Consider the following 23,453-nt stretch of genomic DNA (forward strand, 5'->3'; position numbering starts at 1 on the left):
GTATGAGAGGGCATCAATTTAATATGATTGGAGGAAAGTATAGGGTGGTGTCAGAGATGGGTTCTTTCACACAAAAAGTGGTTAGTACATGATCGGGTAGAGTCTAATACCTTAGGGACATTTAAGAAACTCTTAGTAAATGGATGAAAGCAAAATAAAGGGCTGTACGTTAGATTGATCTTGAAATGCGTTAAAAAGTCAGCATAACATTGTTGGCCAAAGGTTCTGTACTGTTCTATGTTCTAAATTAGCCTTCCCTCCACGTGCTTAGACTATCATACCCGTTGCTTCATTAAGGCAGCGAGCACAATCAAGGACCCCATCTCAGACATTCTGTCTTCTCCCCTCTCCCATCAAGCAGAAGATACAAAGCACATGTCACTCGGCTCAAGAACAGCTTCTATACTGCTTTTAGCTGGTTTGCTAGATGGACTCTTGACCTCACAATCTGCCTTGTTATGACTTTGCACCTTACTGTCTGTCTGCCTGCACTTTCCCTGTAACTGTAACACTTCATTCTACACTCTGTTGTTGTTTTACCCTGTTCTACATCAATGCCCTGTTGTAATGAATTGACCTGCATGAATAGTATGCAGAACAAGTTTTTCACTGTAACAATAATAAACTAGTTTGTGTTGAGAGAGTGGTCACTGGTTCTAGAGGCACATTTAATCAGAATCAGGTTTATTATCAGCAGCATGTGTCATGAAGTTTGTTAACTTAGCAGCAGCAGTTCAATGCAATATATAATATAGAAGAAAGTAAAATAATAATAATAAATAAATCAATTACAGTATTCGGTATATTGAGTAGATTAAAAATGCAAAAAAAAACCCAGAAATAATATATTTTTAAAAAGTGATGTAGTGTTTACAGGATCAATGTCCATTTAGGAATTGGATGGCAGAGGGGAAGAAGCTGTTCCTGAATCGCTGGGCGTGTGTCTTCAGACTTCTGTATCTCCTACCTGATGGTAACAGTGAGAAAAGGGCGTGCCCTGGGTGCTGGAGGTCCTTAATAATAGACGCTGCCTTTCTGAGAGACCGCTCCTTGAAGATGTCCTGGGTACTTTGTAGGCTAGTACCCAAGATAGAGCTGACTAAGTTTGCAACCCTCTGCAGCCTCTTTTGGTCCTGTGCAGTAGCTCCCCCCCCCCCCCCCCATACCAGACAGTGATGCAGCATGTCAGAATGGTATCCACGGTCCATCTGTAGAAATCCTTGAGTGTATTTGTTGACGTACCAAATCTCTTCAAACTCCTAATGAAGTATAGTCTTGCCTTCTTTATAACTGCATCGATATAACTGAATCTTTCAAACCTCTTAAAAAATGTTGTTATGTTTCAAAGAAATCATCTCTTATTCTTCTAAACTTGGGTGTTTAAGCCTAGTATGCTTGATCTCACCGCATGGGACAAATCCTACATTCACAGAATCAGTTTGTGAATCATCATCGTAATTCTGTTGTTGAAATTATATTACTCCTTTGGTAGGGAGACCATATCTATGTGCAGTATTCTACTTCTGCTGGTGGCATTAACTCAGAATTAATCACTAATTCAATTTCAGTAATGTAATGCACATTTTGGTTTAATACTTCAAAACTGAGGTGAAAGCAACATTCTTTTAGTTCATTTCGTTGTAAGTATAGGTTATGATATATTTTAAATACATTTAAACATTTTTACACAGTGTTTATATAATTGTCTACACAAGTGAAATCTACTGCACACTGTTCTTTGATCATTAAGCTAGTGGAAGAACCAGTCATAATAAACACTTAGCTCTCTTTCTATCTAAGTTGGGGAGTGATTAATAGTTTTAATTTTTCTCCCTTTCAATTTTCAGGGACAGTTAGACGATTTTTGGAGAAACATGGAGACACCATTGAGACTGTTGTCTTTGCAGTTACAGATCTAGAAGAGGTAAAATATCAATTGTTTTGGTTGAGGGAGTGTTTAGAGTGACAGATTTCATTTACTCGTTAATCTTTGGAGAGAAACTCTTAATGATCATCTGATGTTACTGTCAAAGCAGCAAAGTGATGATTGGTTTTGGCAGAGCTAGGGTTGCCTATAAATGCAGACAATCCTTCCTTCTGCAGTCATTTACAGTTTTAAGCCTGTCTTTCTTGCTGCGATTCATTTATTTCAGCCCATACGCACCACTGAAGATGTTTTATTTCAACTGGCCTTTATGAAATGTTCCTAGCTACTGGTCAGCTACCCAAAAGTCAACAGACTTCATAATATGCTTCTGATTTTTTAATGCAAGTTCCAAAGTATTGGCTGTCATTGATTCATAGAGCTGTGCTGTGCTGTACAGAACTGGACCATTTGTCCCAATGTGTCTTTGCTGACCATGATGCCCATGCAGGATCTTAACTTTAACAAACATTTTCAAGTTTGTCAATACAGGAGAAATACTTATACATTTCAATAGCATTTTTTAAAGGCTGTTTTTTAAATGAGAAATGCTTATTCCTAAATGTATTCCTAACCGTTAATTCCTAACTTTAAAATAACAGTTGTCCTTGCCTCAATGTTAATATTGCTGAATAAAACAATAATTAACAAATTTGGAAAAAAAGCCATCATTGAGATTTGAAGGCTACAAGCAGATTTCTAACACACTACAACAATTTTCTCCCCTCTGTCCAAAATAAGTATTAAAAGTTCGTTAATGTTTGAGATAATTGAGTGGTCAGAAAGCTGCTTCCTTAAAGTAAGATTAGAAACACTACAAGGTTTAAGTAAGTGTAACATTAAATTTTAAGCCAATATTTTTACTTAAAGGAGATTTAAAAACTTCTCAAGACACATTGGAACCTATTGAAGTCAAAGCTCAAGATATTTTGATGGTATTAGTCTTTTTTAACTGCTTTTAAATTAAAGTTGTTTTTCAGGGCTTTTGCGGACTATTATCTTTTTGCAGTGTATTACATGAGTAGGAAATATTATTGCTAGAATATTTTTGTTGGTGAAAGGAAAGATGCAATATTAATATCAGATATACTTTCCCACAGGCTACATATTTGAAATTGATGCCTTTGTATTTTCCACGGTCTTTGGAAGAAGAAAGAAGGTGTTTGCCAATTCTTCCTGCTGATGTAGGAAATGCTGAAGGAGAACCAGTCATTGCAGAACGCCAGATTCGAATACTAGACAAACCAGGGATACTGCATTGTAAGTTCTGATGTATTAATAGTTTTGTTTTATTGCAAAGTATTTTAAGGAAGCATTTCCAGGACAATAAAAGTTTCATTTTTGGAATGAGTGCTCAGTTAATGTAATCTATCTAACTCAGTTATCTTTTGTGTTACACCTGCCCCTACACCTCCTCCCTCACTACCATTCAGGGCCCCAAACAGTCCTTCCAGGTTAGGTGACACTTCACCTGTGAGTCTTTTGGGTTCATCTGCCGTGTCTGGTGTTCCTGGTGTAGCCTCCTGTATATCGGTGAGACCTGACGCAGACTGGGAGACCGCTTCACTGAGTATCTATGCTCCATCCACCAGAAAAAGCGGGATCTCTCAGTGGCCACCCATTTTAGTTCCACTTCCCATTCCGACATGTCAGTTCGTGGCCTCCTCTACAGTCACAATGAGGTCACACTCAGTTTGGAGGAGCAACATCTTATATCCTGTCTGGGTAGCCTCTAACCTGATGGTGTGAACATTGATTTCTCAAATGTCTGATAATGCCCACCTCCCCCAGCATTCCCCATTTTGATTTCCCTCTCTCACCTTATCACTTTACCTGTCTGTCACCTCCCTCTAGTGCTCCTACCCCTTTTCTTTTTCCATGGCCTTCTGTCCTCTCCTATCAGATTTCCCCCTTCTCCAGCCCTGTATCTCTTTCACCAATCAAATTCCCAGTTCTTTACTTCACTCCTCCCCCCCATTTCACTTATCACCTTGTAGTTCTTCCTGTCCTCCCCCAACTTTCTTACTCCGACTTCTTATCTTTTTTTTCCAGTCCTGATGAAGGGTCTTGGCCTGAAACATCGTCTGTACTCTTTTCAATAGATGCTGCCTAGCCTGCTGAGTTCCTCAAGCATATTGTGTGTTTTGCTTGGATTTCCAGCATTTTCGCTTGTTTGTAACTTGGTTTTAAGATGCAATGTCTCATTTTAGTCAAGCTAGAAAGTTAATTTATCAAGCATTAATTTTGTTCTCAATTGGTCATTCTGTATAACTCTGCCTAGCAAAGTAATTGTGCATTCCCTTTTTTGTTGTAGTTCCTGTTTTATTTTTTTCCCTGCACCTGCCAAGGAAATTTTTTGTTGTGTCATCAGTCGTGTTGCATTGGTTATACACTGCTGGCTTTATTTCTGTATTTTATTTTAATTTGGTCAATAATTCAAGGAAGATTAACTCAGCAATTGGTAAAGGTTCCATAATGATTTTTTTTAAAAAAACAGAAGTTTTCTTTGGAACAAGTTCTTAAATATAGTTGGATAAGCAAGAAGTATAGAAAGCTTTGCATCGGATTTTATCTATACATCATCTATACTATAATTAATAGGATTTATGCTTTGAAGTAATTAATTATCTTGAGAGATTTCACTGCAGTATTACCAATCAAAATGGAAACTATCAGAACAAAGTGCTGCTGATACTGGTCATTTGAAGTAAAATAGTTGTAGAGAATATGCAGGCAGCTTCTGTGGAAAGAAAATTTCAGGTCAGTGAACTATCATTGACAAATTTATCACACCTTGCATAATCCACTTCAATTGCAAACTTGCCGGATGTGCCAAATGGGTGATTACAGATTTTATTGAAGGCAATAATTGCTCTTTTACTCCAATCTGTCTGCGAAATTTATGGTTAGCCATGATCTCATTCATTTGAGGGAATAACTGAACTTTTCCTGACCCCATGTTTTCTTCTAATTTCTTTCTCTTTTATTTATTATAATCTGGCCTGTCTTTGAGAGTATAGATTTGGAATTCAGCCATGTGTCTCAAATGCTCTTCTGCTGATTATTGCAGTTACGTAATGTTGCTCTGAAACTTTGGATGTGCTTAATGAGTTTTCCACTACATCTGTTTTCAGTGATGTGAACATCTGACAATGTGTTGTCAGATTTTATGGAGCAGTGTCACACAGCTCTGTGTGAAAACTCTGAATATTTGGGGTAGCATTTGGCTTAAGGAATACGGCTTCATTTATCGTTAATATAGCTGACTCTGAATCTGATGAGGAACATCTTGATCTAGAGGACATTGGGACACATGCATTTGCTAAGATGGAAGGAGATATAGATAAGCAGAGACGGCTGATTCTCCAAGGGCAGATGTCAGATGCAGCTGTTCAAAAAGCACATCAGAGGAAGTAAGTACAGATTATGCTTGTATACATATATAAATAAATAAAATATGAATACTTCTGTATCCTGCTGAATAATAAAAGGATCACTTCATAATTTTTTCTAATCTGGATTGAATTGAAATGCAACCAATTAGGAATATATTACTCAAGAAGAAGTAATGTAACACTCCTACGTAACAAAAACAAACTTTCATTGTTTTATTCAGGTTCCTATGCCAGAAAATGAGCTGCGGATAATGCTGGATATAAAATGAAATATTTAGCAACTTCAGTATGTTCTTCAATAAACTGTTAGTGATCATTTGTCAACCCAGATAAGTGTGAGGTGGTTCATTTTGGTAGGTCAAATATGATGGCAGAATATGGCATTAATGGCAAGACTCTTGGCAGTGTGAAGGATCAGAGGGATCTTGGGGTCCTAGTCCATAGAACACTCAAAAGCTGCTACGTAGGTTGACTCTGTGGTTAAGAAGGCATATGGTGCATTGGCCTTCATCAATCGTGGGATTGAGTTTAAGAGCCGAGAGGTAATGTTGCAGCTATATAGGACCCTGGTCAAATCTCACTTGGAGTACTGTGCTGAATTCTGTTCGTCTCACTGCAGGAATGATGTGGAAACCATAGAAAGGATGCAGAGGAGATTTACAAGGATGTTGCCTGGATTGGGGAGCATGCCTTATGAGAATAAGCTGAGTGAACTTGGCCTTTTGTCCTTGGAGTGACGGAGGATGAGAGGTGACCTGATAGAGGTATACAAGATAATGAGAGGCATTAATCGTGTGGATAGTCAGAGGCTTTTCCCCAGGGCTGAAATGGCTACTATGAGAGGGCATAGTTTTAAGGTGCTTGGAAGAAGGTACAGAGGAGATCTCAGGTGTAAGTTTTTTACGCAGAGAGTGGTGAGTGTGTGGAATGTGCTGCTGGCGGCAGTGGTGGAGGCGGAAACGATAGGGTCTTTTAAGAGACTCCTGGATGGCTATATGGAGCTTAGAAAACTAGAGGGCTATGGGTGAAGCCTAGGTAGTTCTAAGGTAGGGACATGTTTGGCACAGCATTGTGGGCCAAAGGGCCTGTATTGTGCTGTAGGTTTTGTATGTTTCTATGTTTTCCTATGTCATTTTCCAGTGGCTGCTTCTGTTTTCTCTCCACCCCCTCTGGTTGGATACCTTTTATGTTGTGGAGAAAAGTCAAGCCGGTCAGTTCCTGTGCTGAGATTTAGAGTACCACATAGGAAATTGAAAAGTTGAAACAACATATGCCTAAGCCACCGCATTTTTTTCTTAATATATGTGTCTTAATGATGCCATTTTCCTCCTGAAGAAGGGTTTCAGCCCAAAACGTCAACTGTTTACTCTTTTCTATTGATACTGCCTAACCTGCTGAGTTTCTCCAGAATTTTGTGCGTGTTACTCATCATTGGCATATTATAATTGTCCAACGCATCTGATACTTTGTTTATACTGCACTCTACAGCTTCCCAAAATTCTGAGATCCATGTTACAATCTTAATCAAATTTCTGGAGTTTACTGACATTTTGTACCTCTCACTTCGGCAGTCTGAGATACCCACCTGCTTCAAGCAGGCTTCAATGGTACCGGTGCCCAAAAAGAATGTGATAACCTACCTCAATGACTATCATCTAGTAGCACTTGCATCCACTGTGATCAAGTACTTTAAGAGGTTAGTCATGAAACTTACCAACTCCTGCCTGAGGAGTGACTTGGATCCACTCCAGTTTGTCACTATAGGTCAATAGCAGATGCTATTTCATTAGCTCGTCACTCAGCCCTGGAAAATTTGAACAGTGAAGATGCATACATCAGGGTGCTCTTCATTGACTATGGCTCAGCATTCAACGCTATCATCCCTTCGAAACTAATCAAATAAGCTCCAAGACCTAAGTCTTGATACCTCCTTGTGCAACTAGATTCTCAGTTTCCTCATTTGCAGACCCCAGTCAATTCAGATTGGCACAGGTGCACTGCAAAGCTGTGTGTTTAGCCCTCTGCTTTACTCGCTTTATACTTAATGACTGTGAGGCTAAGTACTGCTCCAATGCCATATTTAAGTTTGCTGATGACACCACTTTTGTTGGCTTGAATCATGGGAAGTGACGAATTGGCACGGGAGGGAGATTGAAAATCTGGTTGAATAGTGCTACAACCACCTCTCGCTCAGTGTCAGCAAAACCAAAGATGCTGATGATTGACTGCAGGAGGAACAAGCTGGAGATCCATGAGCCAGTCCTCATTAGAGGTTCAGAGGTGCAGAGGGTCGAGAGCTTTAAATTCCTTGGTGTTATCATTTCAGAGCATGTAATTACCATTACAAGGAAGGCATGACAACTCCTCTACACTCCTTGACGTTTTTGCAGATTCAGCATGTCATTGCAAACTTTGAGAACTTTTATAGATGCACAGTAAAGAGTAAACTGACTGGTTGTAACAAGGAATGGTGTGGAAATACCAGTGCCCGAAAACCCAAAGGCCACAAAATGTAGAAGGTGCAGCCCAGTCCATTACAGAAAAGTTCCCCTCCCCACCACCATCTACAGTGAGCCACAGGAAAGCAGCATCCATCATCAAGGACCCCCAGCATCCAGGCTATGCTCTCTTCTTGTTGCTGCCATCAGGAAGTAGGTCGAAGAGCCTTATGTCGCAAACCACCAGGTTCAGGAACAGTTATTACCCTTCAGCCATCAGGGTCTTGATCTAGAATGAATAACTTCACTTACCTCAACACTGAACTGATTCCATAACCTATGACTCACTTTCAAGACTCTACAACACATGTTCTCAATATCATTTGTTATTTATTTGTTTGTTTATTTATTAAATGTTTTTTTGTGTGACCCTCAGGCTCGGCCAGCATGTGTTTGTCTAGGGGAAGACAACTTCTGGCCCCACCAAACTGAGAAATCTCGTTTGTGTGGATGCTGCGTGAAGTGTTGCCTGATTACAAATCCGCACCGCAAAATATCTGACAGTACGCCATATGCAATTAACTGATTGAACTTTATAAATCTTAATCTGAATAGAGGGTTAGTTAAGAAAAAAAGAAAAAGTGCCCATTTTAAGAAAAAGTCAAAAGTGCACATTGGAGCTCACAAGTTTGGCCACTCGTCAACCATCGACCTCCTCCAAGTGTCGCCGACCTGTGGACCCTCGCTTCTGGTCCAGTCTGTCCGGTGGTCTTCCAGCTCTCTCCACACGCGTCTTCCTTCTTCTCCTCTCCCCGACCAAAGACTGCGAAAATCTCTCTTCCAGACTCACAAGAAAGAACAGCAGCATTCCAAACCCTGTTATCTCTAGTGATAAACCAAACATTGCTGCTACAGAGAAACCATTACATTATCAGTGAAACCTTACAGCATGTTACACTCTCCCCCCACCAAATTTAGTCATGTCCTCATGACGTTGAGATAATTCGCCAACCCTTCCTGCAAAACACAAAGTCCAATCCAGGTGTAACAGGCAGTGACATAGCTCCCCAACACAGTAGAGGTCACACTCTATTCCCCTGGTGGTACGTAGGCCAGCCTATCTGGTGGTTTCCTAATTCTCTGAGACCTCACACCCCATCATCCAACTTCAGGTTCCGACACTGCTGGGGATACTTCCGGTCTACGGGCGAGGGCTCCCCCGATCTATCACTGGTGCCCACCTGCAACTTGGAGCCCTCTGTCCCGTGATCAAACCCCGCTTCCTCCCCTGCAGAGTCCTGCTGCAACCCAGGCTGCCCACACTTCCTCCCCCCACTTCACTTCACCTGTCTCAATGGGAGAAGGGCCGGGGGCCTCTTCCTCAATCAATGGGGAGTTAGCGAAAGGCGACATATACCACACATCCAGGTCCTCATCGTCTGAATCAGTATCCCTCTCAGGGGTGGAGGCCAGCCTAACCTCGTCGGCTGTGGGCCCCACAGTCGCTCCACATTTCCACAGAGTCCTCCTACTAGGTGTAGGCTCCAAGTCGGGCTCTGGGTCCACCTGCACCTCTTGTACCGGGGCAGCAGGTGGTTCCGATGGAGAATCTTGACAGGCCCATTCCCATCCTCTGGTTTCACCCGGAAAACTGGTAGGTTTGGCATCTGACTTTCCACCATACGTAGCTCCCCAGCGGTCAGCCAACTTATGCTTTCCAGGTAGCCACAAATTTCTTATGAGGATTCTGTCTCCTGGCTGGAGTTAGGAGAACCTCACCTTTTGATCATATCTCCTCTTATTCCCTTGATTCTGCTTGGCAGCCGCAACCCCAGCTAATTCATAAGCCCTTTTCAGCTCTCTTCTCATGTCAGACACATACTTCAGATAAGTCTTTGGTGGCAAGTCACCCTCATCAGTCCCAAAACAAAGGTCAATGGGCAACCTCGCCTCATGCCCAAACAGCAGATTATATGGTGAGTACCCAGTAGCTTCATTTCATGTACAGTTGTAACTGTGAACCAGATGCCCAATATGTTGACTCCACTTGCTCTTCTTGCTGATCTCCAGGGTTCCAAGCATGTCTAGCAAGGTCTGATTAAACCTCTCTGGCTGGGGATCACCCTGCGGGTGATAGGGCGTGGTCCAAACATGCCCAGTTACTCACGGATGAGTCTGCTCTCGAAATCCCGTGCCTGATCACTATGCATATCTGGTGTAGTGGTCCGTGATGACTAAGACATTCACTGTGTTGCTGGCATCGGGTTCTATTGCCAGGAAATCCATACACACCAGGTCCAGAGGCCCCGTACTCTGCAGGTGGGACAAGTGTGCTGCCCGCGTAGGCAGTGTCTTCCGTCGTATGCATCAAATGCACGAGTTGCAGTATTCTTCAATCTCCGACTTCATTCGGGGCCAGTAGAAACGGTCTCTGAGCAATCCATAGGTCTTTTCCAACCCCAAATGTCCAGAATCATCATGAAGTGACTTCAACACAATCCTCCGATACTTCTCTGGCAGAACCAGCTGGCAACGCCGGAGTTGGTCTGGGGGTGACGTGACCCAGTATAAAATCTGGTTCTTCAACTCCAACCAAGGCCATTCTCGCAGTAATGGAGGTAGTGACGCACGTTTCGTCTTCTCCGCCTGAGCCCTATCTCCCTTTTTGACCGCCACCCAAATGGTACCAATGCCTGGATCATCTCGCTGAGCAGCTGTCACTTCCCCTGAACTCAATTCTGGCAGCTGATTGGTCTTCAGAGCAGACACGTTACAATACACTTGGAGGATGGCGTCATCAGAAGCCCCCAATTGGTCCACCACTCGATCCTGCCCCTCCTTTTCCTCTGTCTTCACGATGATGGCAAACTGACACATGGCATTCACCCCCAGGGCAGGAACGCTCTCCCACTCCTCGTCCCTGTCCAGTCCCTCATGTCCACATCAATGTTCCAGCTTCCTGGCCGGTACTTCAGGCTGAAATCATAGGCAGACAACGCCGCCAACCACCGATGGCTTGTGGCATCCAGTTTCGCCGAGGTCAGGATACAAGTGAAAGGATTGTTGTCTGTCCTCACCTCAAACTTGGCCCCGTAGAGGTAGTCGCTCAGCTTAACCACCACCGCCCATTTTAACGCCAGAAATTCCAACTTGTGCGTGGGGTAGTTTTTCTCGGAGGGCGACAGACTCCGACTGACAAACGCAACGGGTCTCAACCCGGTGCCCTGATCCTGATACAGGATGCCCCCAGCCCTCCTGGCTGGCATCCGTGTGCAGTACGTACGGCAATCGGGGGGTCTACAAAAGCCAGCACTGGCGCTTGGGTCAGCAGCTCCTTCAACGACTGAAAGGCCTCTTTACAGTTTACATCCCACCTCGGTCCAAAGGGCTCTGACGGGTTAAGATGCTCTCTACCCTCCTGACCCTTTTCCCCCTTCCTTTCTTCCCCAAGGGAGGGTAACCGCACAGAAGCTGATTCAACAGGTGACTCACTTTCATGTAGCCTTTCAGGAGCCTCCAATAGTAACCACAGAACCCAATGAATGAGAGCAGAGTGCTCACAGTCTGGGGTCTTGGCCAAGTGGAAACCATCTCTTAGCTGGATCTGTAGCTGCTCCATCCATGAGACTGTGTGCCCAACATAGCTAACAGACATCTTGCAGAACTAGCACTTGTCCAGGGAAAGTTTTGACCCTTCAGCTTTCAGGCGGCCCAGCACCTTCAGCAGCCTCGCTTCATGTTCTTCCAAGGTGGATCCAAATACTATGAGCACCCAGATACACCAATACCTCAAGTAAGTTCATATCCCCCACCGTCCTCTCCATGACTCGCTGGAAGGTTTCAGGAGCTCCTGAGATGCCCTGGGGCATCCTTTCGAACTGGAAGAATCCCAGGGGTAAATAAAGGCCATCTTCTCTTTGTCAGCCTCATTCATGGGGAACTGGTAATATCCGCTTCTCAAATCCAGTACACTGAACCACTTTGCACCACCCAGACAGGCCAGTGCGTCTTTGATCCTCGGGACCGTGTACTGGTCAGGGACGGTACACCTGTTCAGAGTCCTATAGTCCACACACATCCGTATCTTTCCATTCTTCTTCTGGGCCACTACTATTGGGGACGCAAAGGGACTTTGGGACTCAGTGATGATCCCAGCTTCCTTCAACTTACACAAATGCTGCTGCACGTCCTCCACGTCTGCAGGGGCCAGTTGCCGCGACCTCTCTCTAAACGGGGTGTCCTCGGTCACCTGGATAGCATGATGAGTGCTCTTGGAACAACCCACATCAAACTCATCAGTGGAAAAGACACCTTACAGCTTCAACATATTCCCTACCAACCTCCACACCGCAGGCACCAGCGAGTCCCCGAAGTTGAATGACTCCGCTGCAAAACCTCCCCCCCCCCCCCCCCGCTTCCAATAGTTTCTCCCCGGCTTGTTTCACAGGGACAGTGGACATTACTGTCACCAGGAACAGGTGCGCAAGGGGCATCTCCCACTTGAAGGTGAGCTCCCTCTTCGTAGTGTTCGTGACAATCACTGCAATCCTGCTCGCCTGTACAACCGAGGGCTTCTGCAGCTTGGGCCTCACCAGTACCCCAGCAGGAAATCCCGACTCCTCCTCGAGGTCTTCTGGAGCATCCACTAAGAGGGCCTCGCCTTTGGGCACTCCAGGAAATTTGGGGGCCCCCATCACTCTTGCTACTTCCCCGGGCTGGACCACCAGTGGCTTCGACTGGGTGAACCGCACAGTCCCTCGTTTAAATTCGGTATCTGACCCAATGCAGCCACACACTTCTTCAAAAGCAGCACGGAACACCGAGTGCACGGACAATGTCCCCAGAAATCTCTTGCCAGCCTTCTCCTTGCAGGCCCCCATGAGTCTCCTCACAAGAGGGGTGTTGGTTCCCAACAGAATTGAAACACCGCCCTTCTCAACCGGGTCCGGACAAATCAGCACTAAGGTATCAAGGACCTCAGACACTCCCACATCGGCCTCCGAGAACTCCAGCTTTGCTGACAAATAACAGTCGTACGAATAATCCTGGACAAGCCCCCACAATTGTGTCCCTCAGGCTCAGCCAGCACATGTTCATCTAGGGGAAGACAGCTTCTGGCCCCGCCAAACTGAGAAATCTTGTTTGTGTGGATGCTGCGTGAGGTGTTGCACGGTTACAAATCCACACCACAAAATATCTGACAGTACACCATATGCAATTAACTGATTGAACTTTATAAATCTTAATCCAAATATAGGGTTAGTAAAGAAAATAAAAAGAAAAGGGGCCCATTTTAAGAGAAAAGTCAAAAGTGCACGTTGGAGCTCACAAATACGGCCATTCATCAGCCATCAACCTCCGAGTGTCGCCGACCTTCGGACCCTCGCTCTCGGTCCACTCCATCCGGTGGTCTTCCAGCACTCTCCACATGCGTCTTCCTTCTTCTCCTCTCGCCGACCAAAGACGGCAAAAATCTCTCTTCCAGACTCACAAGAAAGAACAACAGCATTCCAAACACCGTTATCTCTAGTCATAACCCAAACATTGCCGCTACAGAGAAACCATTACATTATCAGTGAAACCTTACAGCCTGTTACATTTGTATTTGCCCAGTTTGTCTTTTTAGTTATTATTTATTTAGAGATACAGTATGGAATTGGCTCTTTTGCCTATTGAGCCCCATTGCCAAAACCCCCTGATTTAACTATAGCCTAATTACAAGATAATTTACAATGACCAATTAACCTACTAATCGATACATCTTTGGACTGTGGGAGGAAATCAGAGCACCCGGAGGAAGCACACACATTCCAAGGGAAGGATATACAAACTCTTTACAGAGGATGCCGAGATTGAAATTTGAACCCTGCCCAAAGCTGTAATAGTGTCGCGTTAACCACTATGCTACCATTGCACATTTGTTGTTTGCCAGTCTGTGTGTGTAGTTTTTCATTGATTCCATTGTACTTTGTTGTACTGTGAATGTCTGCAAGAAAATGAATCGCAAGGTAGTATATGGTGACATATACATACTTTGATAAGAAATTTACTTTGAACATTGTTTAGTAATTATGGGGATGCATTGTCTTTAATCTTCAATTTTAACTGCATGTGAGAAGAGTGGCTTTTTTGCTTCATTTCAGAGAAATTGAATGTGTGGTGGCAACCGCTGGTCATTGTTTTTACATGTAGTTAGAACTGGCAATGAAAGACTAATTTCACCTGTATGTATTCACCTTCTTTTCATGCTTGCTAAATACTATTCACTCACAGTTCTTTATTCTCCCTTAGCTATAACCGTTGGCTGTGTAGAGCAAGAGCAGCTGATCTCTCCGATGTTGCTTCATTAAAAGCTTTATACCAGACAGGTGAGTGACTTTTTGACTTCAAGCAAGAAAAAGCTATAATGTAGATCAAGCTGGTTCTTTCCAGCTGATCTATGATTCAAATGTTCAAGGGTCTATGCTGTCTGTACTTGGGATATTTGGCTTAGTGATTTACCATTTATGTTTATATTTGTGATCTCTTGCTGCTTTCAATTACAGCAGGAAATTAGATCAGGAGCTTAGATGAATGCTATTTTGATGCAATTGAAGTAGAAAAGATAGCAAAGAATAAAGTATAAATCTTTGCTAAAAGCCATAAGGCCACCATAAGTTGTCCTCTGGGCTTTGTCATCCTTAGTTCAGTATTTTTTCAATGGAGCACTAATCTTTGTAGCCAAAAACACAAAATTTTCTTCTTCAAAGTGGTCAATTATTTTTTCTTTATTTGCAGTCCTTAATAATATGATCCAAATGCACCTAAAACGAGTTTTCTATTGAGACTATAGAAAATCAGCATCTTTATGTATTTTTGTAATTGTTTCCAGATTTTCACTTTCTTCCAACTCTTATGAAGTTGAAAATGAGTTTCCCAATCCTTGGATGCTTTAAATGCTTAGCCAAGAATTATTTGTTTCTGTGCAGGCATGAAGATTAGGTGATGTAGATTTGGCTTGGGCAGCTAAGTCCAAATCTTGTTGTATTTCAGTTGTTAACCCAAGTGCATTTTTCAGCAGGTTTCACTAAGTTGTTTCAGGTGCTCAAACTCCAGCTGACAACCCCTTCTACCATTCATGCCTCTGCTGTTCTGTGTTCTGGGAAAATGGAGCAATATGAACTTGGTTGTGTGGTTCATCTTCTGCCCAAGTTTTATGATGTTACGGTAGTTGGGAATATGAAGTATAACAATGTAACTTGGTCTTTTAATGTGCTGATACGTCTTTTGTATTAAAAACAATCCAGTGACTTTTTGGAAGGATTATAAGCAATCACACTTTTTATGGCGCTTTTATATTTCAATATTGCTGGAAATACGCAAAGTAGAGGTTACAAAATGAAACAACACATATTGACTAAGTAAAGGTGCTTTGAGGAGTAGTTTTTCCACCCAAGTTATTAGTGATTTTCCTCAGGCATTGTTGAGCCTTCTAAAGAGCAATTGCTATTACTTCACATTTGTAAAATTTTAAATTGTATTTAAGTATTGTTCTGTAGGTAAATATTTCCTCTAAGCACCTGCTTCCCACTTAACATAATAGTTATCTTTTTAATTTGTTGCAGGATATGATAAAAGTGGCCATATTGTTGTGGTGATAGTAGGAAGAAATATTCCTGTAACACTAATAGACCCTGATAAGGTAAGATTCATTGAAAAGCTATTACTACATCTGTAATCTTTTAAAATAAAAAACAATTGTCTTGCTTTGCTGCTGTTTCAACACAGTTACATATCTTTCTCCATCAATAAATGTGAAGCTCTTGTTAATACCTCTGCAAAAAATGGTTTCAAAGATTTAAAAGTTTTGTTAATTCAATTCGAAACAGTGCTTTCGTAAATACTAATGCTATAAATTAGCATGTAGAAAGCTGTGTATATGTTTACTGTGTAAGGGAAGGCTTTAGTCAATGGTAATAAAAGCAAGGATGTAATATTGAGGTTTTATAAGGCATTGATCAGACCACATTTGTGAGCTGTCTTGGCCCCATATCTAATGAAGGATATACAGGTGTTGAAGAGGGTCCAGAGAAGGTTTTGCAAAAATGATTCCGGGAATGAATAGGTTAACATATGATGAACAGTTTTTGACTCTGGGCCTGTACTTGCTGGAGTTTAGACAAATGGGGGGGGGGGGGGGGCGGAATCTCATTGAAACCTACCGAATATTGAAAAGCCTGGATAGAGTGGACATGGAGAGGATGTTTCCACTAGCGGAGAGTCTAGATCCAGAGGGCATAGCCTCAAAATAGAAGTAAGTTTCTTTAGAACAGAGATGAGGAGGAATGCAGTTAGGGTTGAAGATTAAAGACAGTGTATCCCCATAATTACTAAACTATGTTCAGATTAAATTTAATATCAAGTAAACTTCTTTAGCCAGAGGGTGGTGGGTGAATCTATGGAATCTATTTTCATAGGCATATTTAAAGCTTGATAGGTGATTGATTAGTAAGGGCATCAAAGGTTATGGGGAGAAGGCAGGAATATGGGGTTGAGAGGGAATATAAATCAGCCATGATGGAATGGTGGAGCAGACATGATGGGTCAAATGGCTTAATTTTGCTCTATGTCTTATGGTCTTAATTTAAACCTCATTTGCGGGAGATTCCTAACAGTATTGATTATAGGGAATCAATTTGAGTTTTCAAAAAGAATTGCATAGATATTGAAAGGAAAATAATTTGCAGGGGGAAATTAAGGGAATGATTGGAATAGTGTAGAAAGAATCAATGTAGACTTGATGGGCAGAATAGTAGCTTCCTCTACCGTTATGGTTCTATGATGCTATATTAGAAACGTATATGGAGTTACAAAGTGTTTCCGCTTTGTTTGCATCTGTCTTACATGTTAGTGAAGTTAAAATTTTATTGACTTTTTTCTCTTGATCCCCACCTACCCAAGGGTGAAAAAAGCCATGTTTATTGCATACCATTATTAATTATTTCTAGTCTTGAGAAAATTGTTAGATAGTCTTGTTGATGCAGTTCGACATTTAGAAAGTGTTATGAAACATTAACTGGAAGTATGCAGAGGGTCATCTTCATTTTCCAAAGCGTGTGTCATTTCTAAAAATGCTGTTTCTTCAACACAAAAAAAAAGATATTTAACAGAAAAAGCAACCCATTGAAACTTAAATAAATTCAGAAAATATAGAGGTACAAATCTTCAAGATATTATTCTCATTGTAACTTTTGGCAATTTCTCATTCCAAGGATCTCTATTTGTAACTTCAAAACATTAAATTAATTGCAAGAAAAAGACGGAACAGAAATGCGAGTCTAACTTTGTGTTTACTTCGTGAGGTGTACACATATCTTGTGGTGGTGTACACGTATCTTTTGGTAGTGTACAGTATTACTCAAATATTACCGAAATATTAAATACACAACACTCCTCCCTGCTTACCTATAAACTCCAACTCAATATAGAACACATGTCAGCAATATGCACAATACACTATATAATACAACTACTATACAGGCATCCACAGCATAGTAAATTTTAAATTGTCCCATTCAGACTGGAAGATTTAATCGCTGTAGAGTTTTTCTTTCTTCTTTGGGATAATGTCTTTCCTGACAAAGGGATCACACTGCTTGGCAGGTGAGACTTGTGGTTGTGAAACAACCTCAGGTTCTGGGCGTCCTCTGTGGTGGTTGTAGGAGTTGATCCTGAGACTGCAGTAAGTGATTGTGAAGCTCTACACAACCTTTCTTCTTCTCTCGGCCTTTCTCTCTGGATCTGTTTCTTCTTTCTAGGATGTGTATCTTGATCTTGGGAAGATGCATTTAGTTCACTGGAGTATTCTCCTATTGCTCCTTTTATCATCTGATCTCTCCTCTTGGTTTCTTCATCTACAACATCATTTGCCGACTTCTCTGTTTCTGTATCTCCATTGACTCCTTTGTTTTTGGCCTTCCATTCATCCAGCTGGGCTTTGGTCTTTGCATCTACTTTTACAAGCAGCTTTTTGTCTCCCACTTGAAGTTCCTGCAATAACTTTAATGTACACAGTAGATTCTGGTTGGTTGTACTCACAAAAGTCGAATGCTTGCAACTTTCCTGAAGTTCCTTGAACTCTCTTTCAACTTAAAACCAAGCTATATTTCGCAAGCAACTGTTTGATTAACATTTAAAATCTTTCTCAGATATGTTGCCTACAAAAACTGTTGTAGTCCAACCATTGCTTTCGTCAGTGTCACAATTCCTCTGAGCAGCATGGTCTAACATGCTTTCCAGCTAGAGGCACAGAGGTTGGCACCAACATCCGTTTACCCTCTGCTGGACACTTATTCACTTGAGGCATAGTCCAATACCTTTCTTAATTTGGATTCAGTTGCAGGAGATCTGGCATGCAGCTGGTGGATGGATCTCCAATCAAGTTGCAGCTGTCTCAGCCACTGACATCTCCACAATGTTGGTCCTCCTGTTTATACCATGCACAAGCTCAATGTGGCTTGCTGGTTGTTGTATTTCACTGTCACGAATGTCCTTCCCACAGGAGTTACCTTTTCTCCAGTATAAGTTCTTAGTTGGATATTTGCAGGCTTCAGTTTAATATCTTTGAAATGCCATTCAAACTCATTTTGTGGAATGACTGATACAGCCAGGCCACGTCCAATTTCATTTTAATTAATTTGCCATTCACTTCTGGTATAAGCCATATTGCTTCTCTATTGTTAGTTTTCAAATTGTAAATCTCAAGGCTACTCAAGCCTGCGTCACTCCTCATTATCAGATTCTTTATCAACAAGATGCAGTTTAGTGCTTTTTGATACTGCAACTTTTTATCTTTTTCTCTTCCCTGTACAGTCCATTTATTTTTGACTGCTTGACATGCTCTTTGTATGTGTCTTACTTTGTTGGATTTTCTGCACGTTTCACCTTTAAACCTGAATTGATCTGGCATATGTGAGTCCCTGCCACAATGGTAACGCAATTTGTTCAGCTAGGCCTGTTTCTGTTTAGACATTGCAATTTTGTTCATACTCACTTTCATTCCTGACTGCAACCCAATTGTTTCTGTCTGCGGTTTCCATTGATGTAACAGTTTCAACTGCTCTTTTAAATGTAATCTGTGCTTTGGTTAGCATTTCTGAATGCTTTCTTGTAAGACTGCACAAACTAAATGTTTGCTCAGTGAATTATTAAGCCTGTTACCAAACTGACAATGCTCAAGATAGTCTCTTCAATTCAGTATGCTGAAATTGACTCCCCTTTTTGATCCCACTTATGAACCTAAAGCGTTCTGCAATCAACAGTGGTTTTGGTTCCAAATGTTCCTGTATCACTTTCACAATATCTGCAAAGCTCATTTCAGCTGGTTTGTTTGGAGCAGTCAAATTTTGTAGCAAACTGTATGCCTTTAAACTTAAAGCACTCGGCAAAATTGGTACTTCTCATTTGCTATTCCATTTACTTCAAGATACTGTTCAATGTTCAATTAGCTCAGTATACATGAGCCAGTTACCTGTTGAACAATTGAAAGTGTCAGTCTTCCCAATGTAGCTAGCCATTTCTGCTTTTTTTTATGATTTTTATCACCTGGCCCTCACTGTTTATGAACCCATGAATTTTTTACGTTTTCTGGTCTTTTTTTTTTTAACTTGATTGTCTCTGCACATGCTGCATTGTTTTTTTTAATCGACCGTTCCTTGCTGTGCCTTTTTTTAAAACTTGATTGCTTCACTGCACTTCAACAGGTTGGTAGCTGTCTTGGGTTTGTTTTTAAAAATAACTCATCACCACTGTTATGTTTTGTAACTTCAAAATATTAAATTAATTGCAAGAAAAAGACGGAGCTGGGAATGCAAGTCTAACATTGTGTTTACTTTAAGCAAGGTGCACACGTATAATATGGTAGCGTGATGACCTGCAATGAATTATTTCAATGAACAAGAATGCTTAATCAAACTACACACACACACTCAACTATTAAATACTCAACAATACATGCTACAACATTACACTTAAAACTGTGCTTTACCTACCAGCTTCCAGGTTGAATGTCTGAAATCAGTCATGGTCATGTATCAAATTATAAGTATGACTCCATTTTACCAGATATGTTGCTTAATTATTCTTCACCATTTGCTATATTACTGCTCAATTCAAGCACTTCACTTCCATGTCTTTTCATTTACCACTGATTACATTTTCAAATTGGCTACAAGGATTGGACAAAAAGGGACTGGTGTATATTGTTTCCAAAGAGCAACACATAATGAGAGTGCAGTTGAAACATAGACCATGGTTTATAATACTGTTTATTTTCTTTAGGCTCTGCTGTATTTTATTCACATTATGGACCACATTGCTGTAAGGGAGTTTGTCATGGTGTACTTTCATACTCTAACCAGCGACCACAATCATCCTGACTCAGAATTCCTCAAGAAGTTATACGACATAGTTGATGTAAAGTAAGTCTTGCCGATTTTGCAGATTTACTTAATTTACATAAGTGTTGCACCAATTTTTGTTCAGATGGGAATTAAGAATTGTCAGTAATGCAGGTATCATTATCTAATGTTCTCAACTAAGGAGAGAGTTTCCAGTTGATGACATTGCTGGGTCTGAAGTCAAATACAGGCCACACCAAGTAAGAAAGGTTGCTTTCTCTCATCTGAAGAACATTGGTTTACCTTATTTTATGTTTTCTGGAATTTTCATGACTTACTGAGACCAGCTGTTCTAAACATTCCAGATTTATGTAATTACTTTGTGACATTTGATCTTGTCTCTGGATCAATGGCCCAGAGCTTTGATTGGCAGCCATGTGTCTGTTCCAATTTTCTCCCCATTATGTCTTAAAAGTTTAGATTCTAATCTTTAGAGAAATATGGACCAAACACAGGAAAATGAGTTCAGCTTAGACAGAAATCTTGCTCAGTGTGTCATGGCACCTGTGAATCTGCTATTCCCATTTCTGATTTCTATTGAAAATTTAAAAGTTGAATAGCTATTGTTATCATCATTCGGAAGCCATAAGTGTCCATAGCACAAAATAAAGTTACACTTAGAACTCAAAACTGTGGATGGTGGAAATACAAAACAAAAGGTAATTGCTAGAAGAACTATGGTTGGGCAACATCATTTGGGGAGAGAAACAGAGTCAAGTTTCAGATCGGTGGCTATTCATCAGAAATGGAATAGTGAGAAAGCAAATGAGTTAAGTTGCAGCGAGAGATGACAGGATGCAAACCAAAGTTGACAAGATGTCGCAATAATTTTGTTTCAGTCTCACTTAAGTCCTGGTTAATCACCAAGCAAGAGGACATTGATTTCCCATGGATAATAAAAAGAAGTGTTTAAGAAGGCTGATGAGAATGACACTACACTAAAGCCGCAAGTGTAGTGTTCAATCGTTTGTAATTTAAAACATAAGTTTTAGCTTACTGGTTTCAGTTTCAGCTTGTTCATAAATCTCCTCACATTCCTGACCTCCTAGTGTTCTTCATCACTATCCCATGCCTGACCACACACCCAGCAGATCCACTGGACCACAGCTCCGGCCACAAATCTGCTCATATTTTAACCTCTCATTCATGAACCCAGTGTTGTGTGTACTTGGATCCTTAGATGGTGTGCTGGTAGATAATAAGGACTTAATTGTGGTATCATTTTTTGCCTCCAATTGCTTAGGAAAAAGGTGACATGATAATGGTAAAAATTTCTTAAAATTTTTTACTTTTTGTTTGCTTACTTCAGATACAAAAGAAATATGAAGGCGTTTTACTTTGTACATCCAACATTTCGGTCAAAGGTATGACTTTTATGTGATATAATTTACAGCATTAGTGATCAGCATACTGCTGGTAGCATTCAAAGCAAAGTTGCACAATGAGCAGGAACAAAGTATTATGCATTGAATTCATTTTAGCAAAACATAAATTTTGTATACTGCTGTGTACATACATCTATTGATGCTTCTGGACATATCTTCAGTGATGTTCCTGGAATCATCGGGTGTTTCAGGTCTTTCAACATCATACAACCTCCTCCAGGTGACCCAGCTGGGACTGATCAGACCGCAGCTTGTGTCCAGATGGCTAGCTACTTATGACTCCATGGCTCCCCTCTTTTGAGCCACAGCCATCTTGAGGCCCTCTCTGCCGCATCGGTGGTACTACGGACAATACATAAACAGCAAGTGCCTCAAATTGCATTCTTAGCTATTGAATGCCATTTTTTTTGGATGTGATGTTACTGATAGCATTTTTGTTCTTCTCAATCTGCATGATAAAAGATGGCCATGAGCCACCACATTGAACCAATATAGATGGTGAAGGAGCTCCCAAGATAATGCTGGGTGGGAAGTTCCAGGAATTACTCAGCGGTAATGGAATTCCAAGTCGAGATGATATATGACATGGAGGGGTATCCACAGTATATGCTGCTCTGATGTGCCTGTTGCCCACGCCTTACAGGTGGTGGAGGTTGTTTTTTTGGAAGGTGCTGTTATTTGTCGTTGTGTCGTGCATTTTGTAGAATAGTAATGCCACATTGTTGAGGAGACTGCTTACTTCTGGTAGAGTAACACAAAAAATGCTGGAGGAGCTCAGCAAGTCAGGCAGCATCTGGAGAGGAGAATAAATTGTTAACATTTTGGGCCAAGACCCATCAGGACTGGAAAGAAAAGGAGCAGGAGCCAAAATAAGAAGGTGGGGGGACGGGGAGGTGTATGAACTGGCAGGTAATGGGTGAGACCAGATGAAGAGGAAGGTGGGTGAGGCTGGATGAAGTAAGAAGCTAAATGGGGATAGGTGTTAGAGGTAAAGAGCTGCAGAAGAAGGGGAGACGGTGGACCATAGAGTAAAGGGAAAGAGGGGAACTAAAGGGGGGGGTGATGGGCAGGTAAGCAGAGAAGGATGAGAGCGTAACCAGAATGGAAACCGAGGGGGGGCGGCGGCGGGAGATTGAGTAATTACCAGGTTAGTGAAATTGAGGTTCACACCGTCAGGTTGGAGGCTAACCACACGTAATCTGAGGTATTGCTCCTCCAACGTGAGCTTACCTTGTTGTGACAGTAGACATGCACGGAGATGCCAGAATGGGAAGTCGAATTGAAATGAGTAGCCACTGGAAGCTGCTGCTTTTTGCAGTTCCTCCAACTTCTATTTGACCTCATCGTGGCAGTAAAGGAGGCCATGCTTGTCACACATCATATTCCATCTCAATCCTGATGGTATGAACATTGATTACACCAACTTCCAGTAATTGCTTCCACCTTCCCCTTCTCTCCTTTTTTATTCACCAGTCTGGTTACCCTCTCACCTTCTCCTCACTTGCCCATCACTGCCCTCCTTCCCTTTATTCCATGGTCCACTGTCCTCTCCTATTAGATTCTTCTTCAGTCCTTTACCTCTTCCACCTATCATCTGCTAGCCTGTAATCCTTTCCCCTCCCCCACCTTATTTTGGCTTCCTTTCCAATCCCGATAAAGGGTTTTGGCCTAAGTGGTCAATACTCATTCCCACTCTGTAGATGCTGCCTGACTTGTTGATATTCTAAAGCATTTTGTGTGTTTTGCTCAAGATTTACAGCATCTGCAGAGTCTCATGTGTCTAAACCAACAGGATGCTTTGTTCTGGGATGGTGTTAAATTTCTCGACTTTTATCAGAGTTGCACTCATCCAGATGATTGGAGAGTGTTCCATC

General features: G+C 41.6%; 1 protein-coding gene across 2 annotated transcripts in view; it reads left to right on the forward strand.

Moving 5' to 3' along the window:
* Positions 1–23,453, forward strand: part of gdap2 (ganglioside induced differentiation associated protein 2) — a 53,206-nt gene that overhangs the window by 22,109 nt on the left and 7,644 nt on the right. For both annotated transcript variants that reach the window (XM_072260355.1, XM_072260356.1), the window contains exons 5-11: positions 1,848–1,924; positions 3,025–3,184; positions 5,187–5,337; positions 14,049–14,125; positions 15,362–15,438; positions 20,076–20,215; positions 21,504–21,558. In XM_072260355.1, the coding sequence (XP_072116456.1) occupies positions 1,848–1,924; positions 3,025–3,184; positions 5,187–5,337; positions 14,049–14,125; positions 15,362–15,438; positions 20,076–20,215; positions 21,504–21,558 (737 nt within the window). The remainder of the gene's footprint in view (positions 1–1,847; positions 1,925–3,024; positions 3,185–5,186; positions 5,338–14,048; positions 14,126–15,361; positions 15,439–20,075; positions 20,216–21,503; positions 21,559–23,453) is intronic.

Source organism: Mobula birostris, chromosome 6 (assembly GCF_030028105.1).
Source record: "Mobula birostris isolate sMobBir1 chromosome 6, sMobBir1.hap1, whole genome shotgun sequence".
Classification (NCBI taxonomy): domain Eukaryota; kingdom Metazoa; phylum Chordata; class Chondrichthyes; order Myliobatiformes; family Myliobatidae; genus Mobula; species Mobula birostris.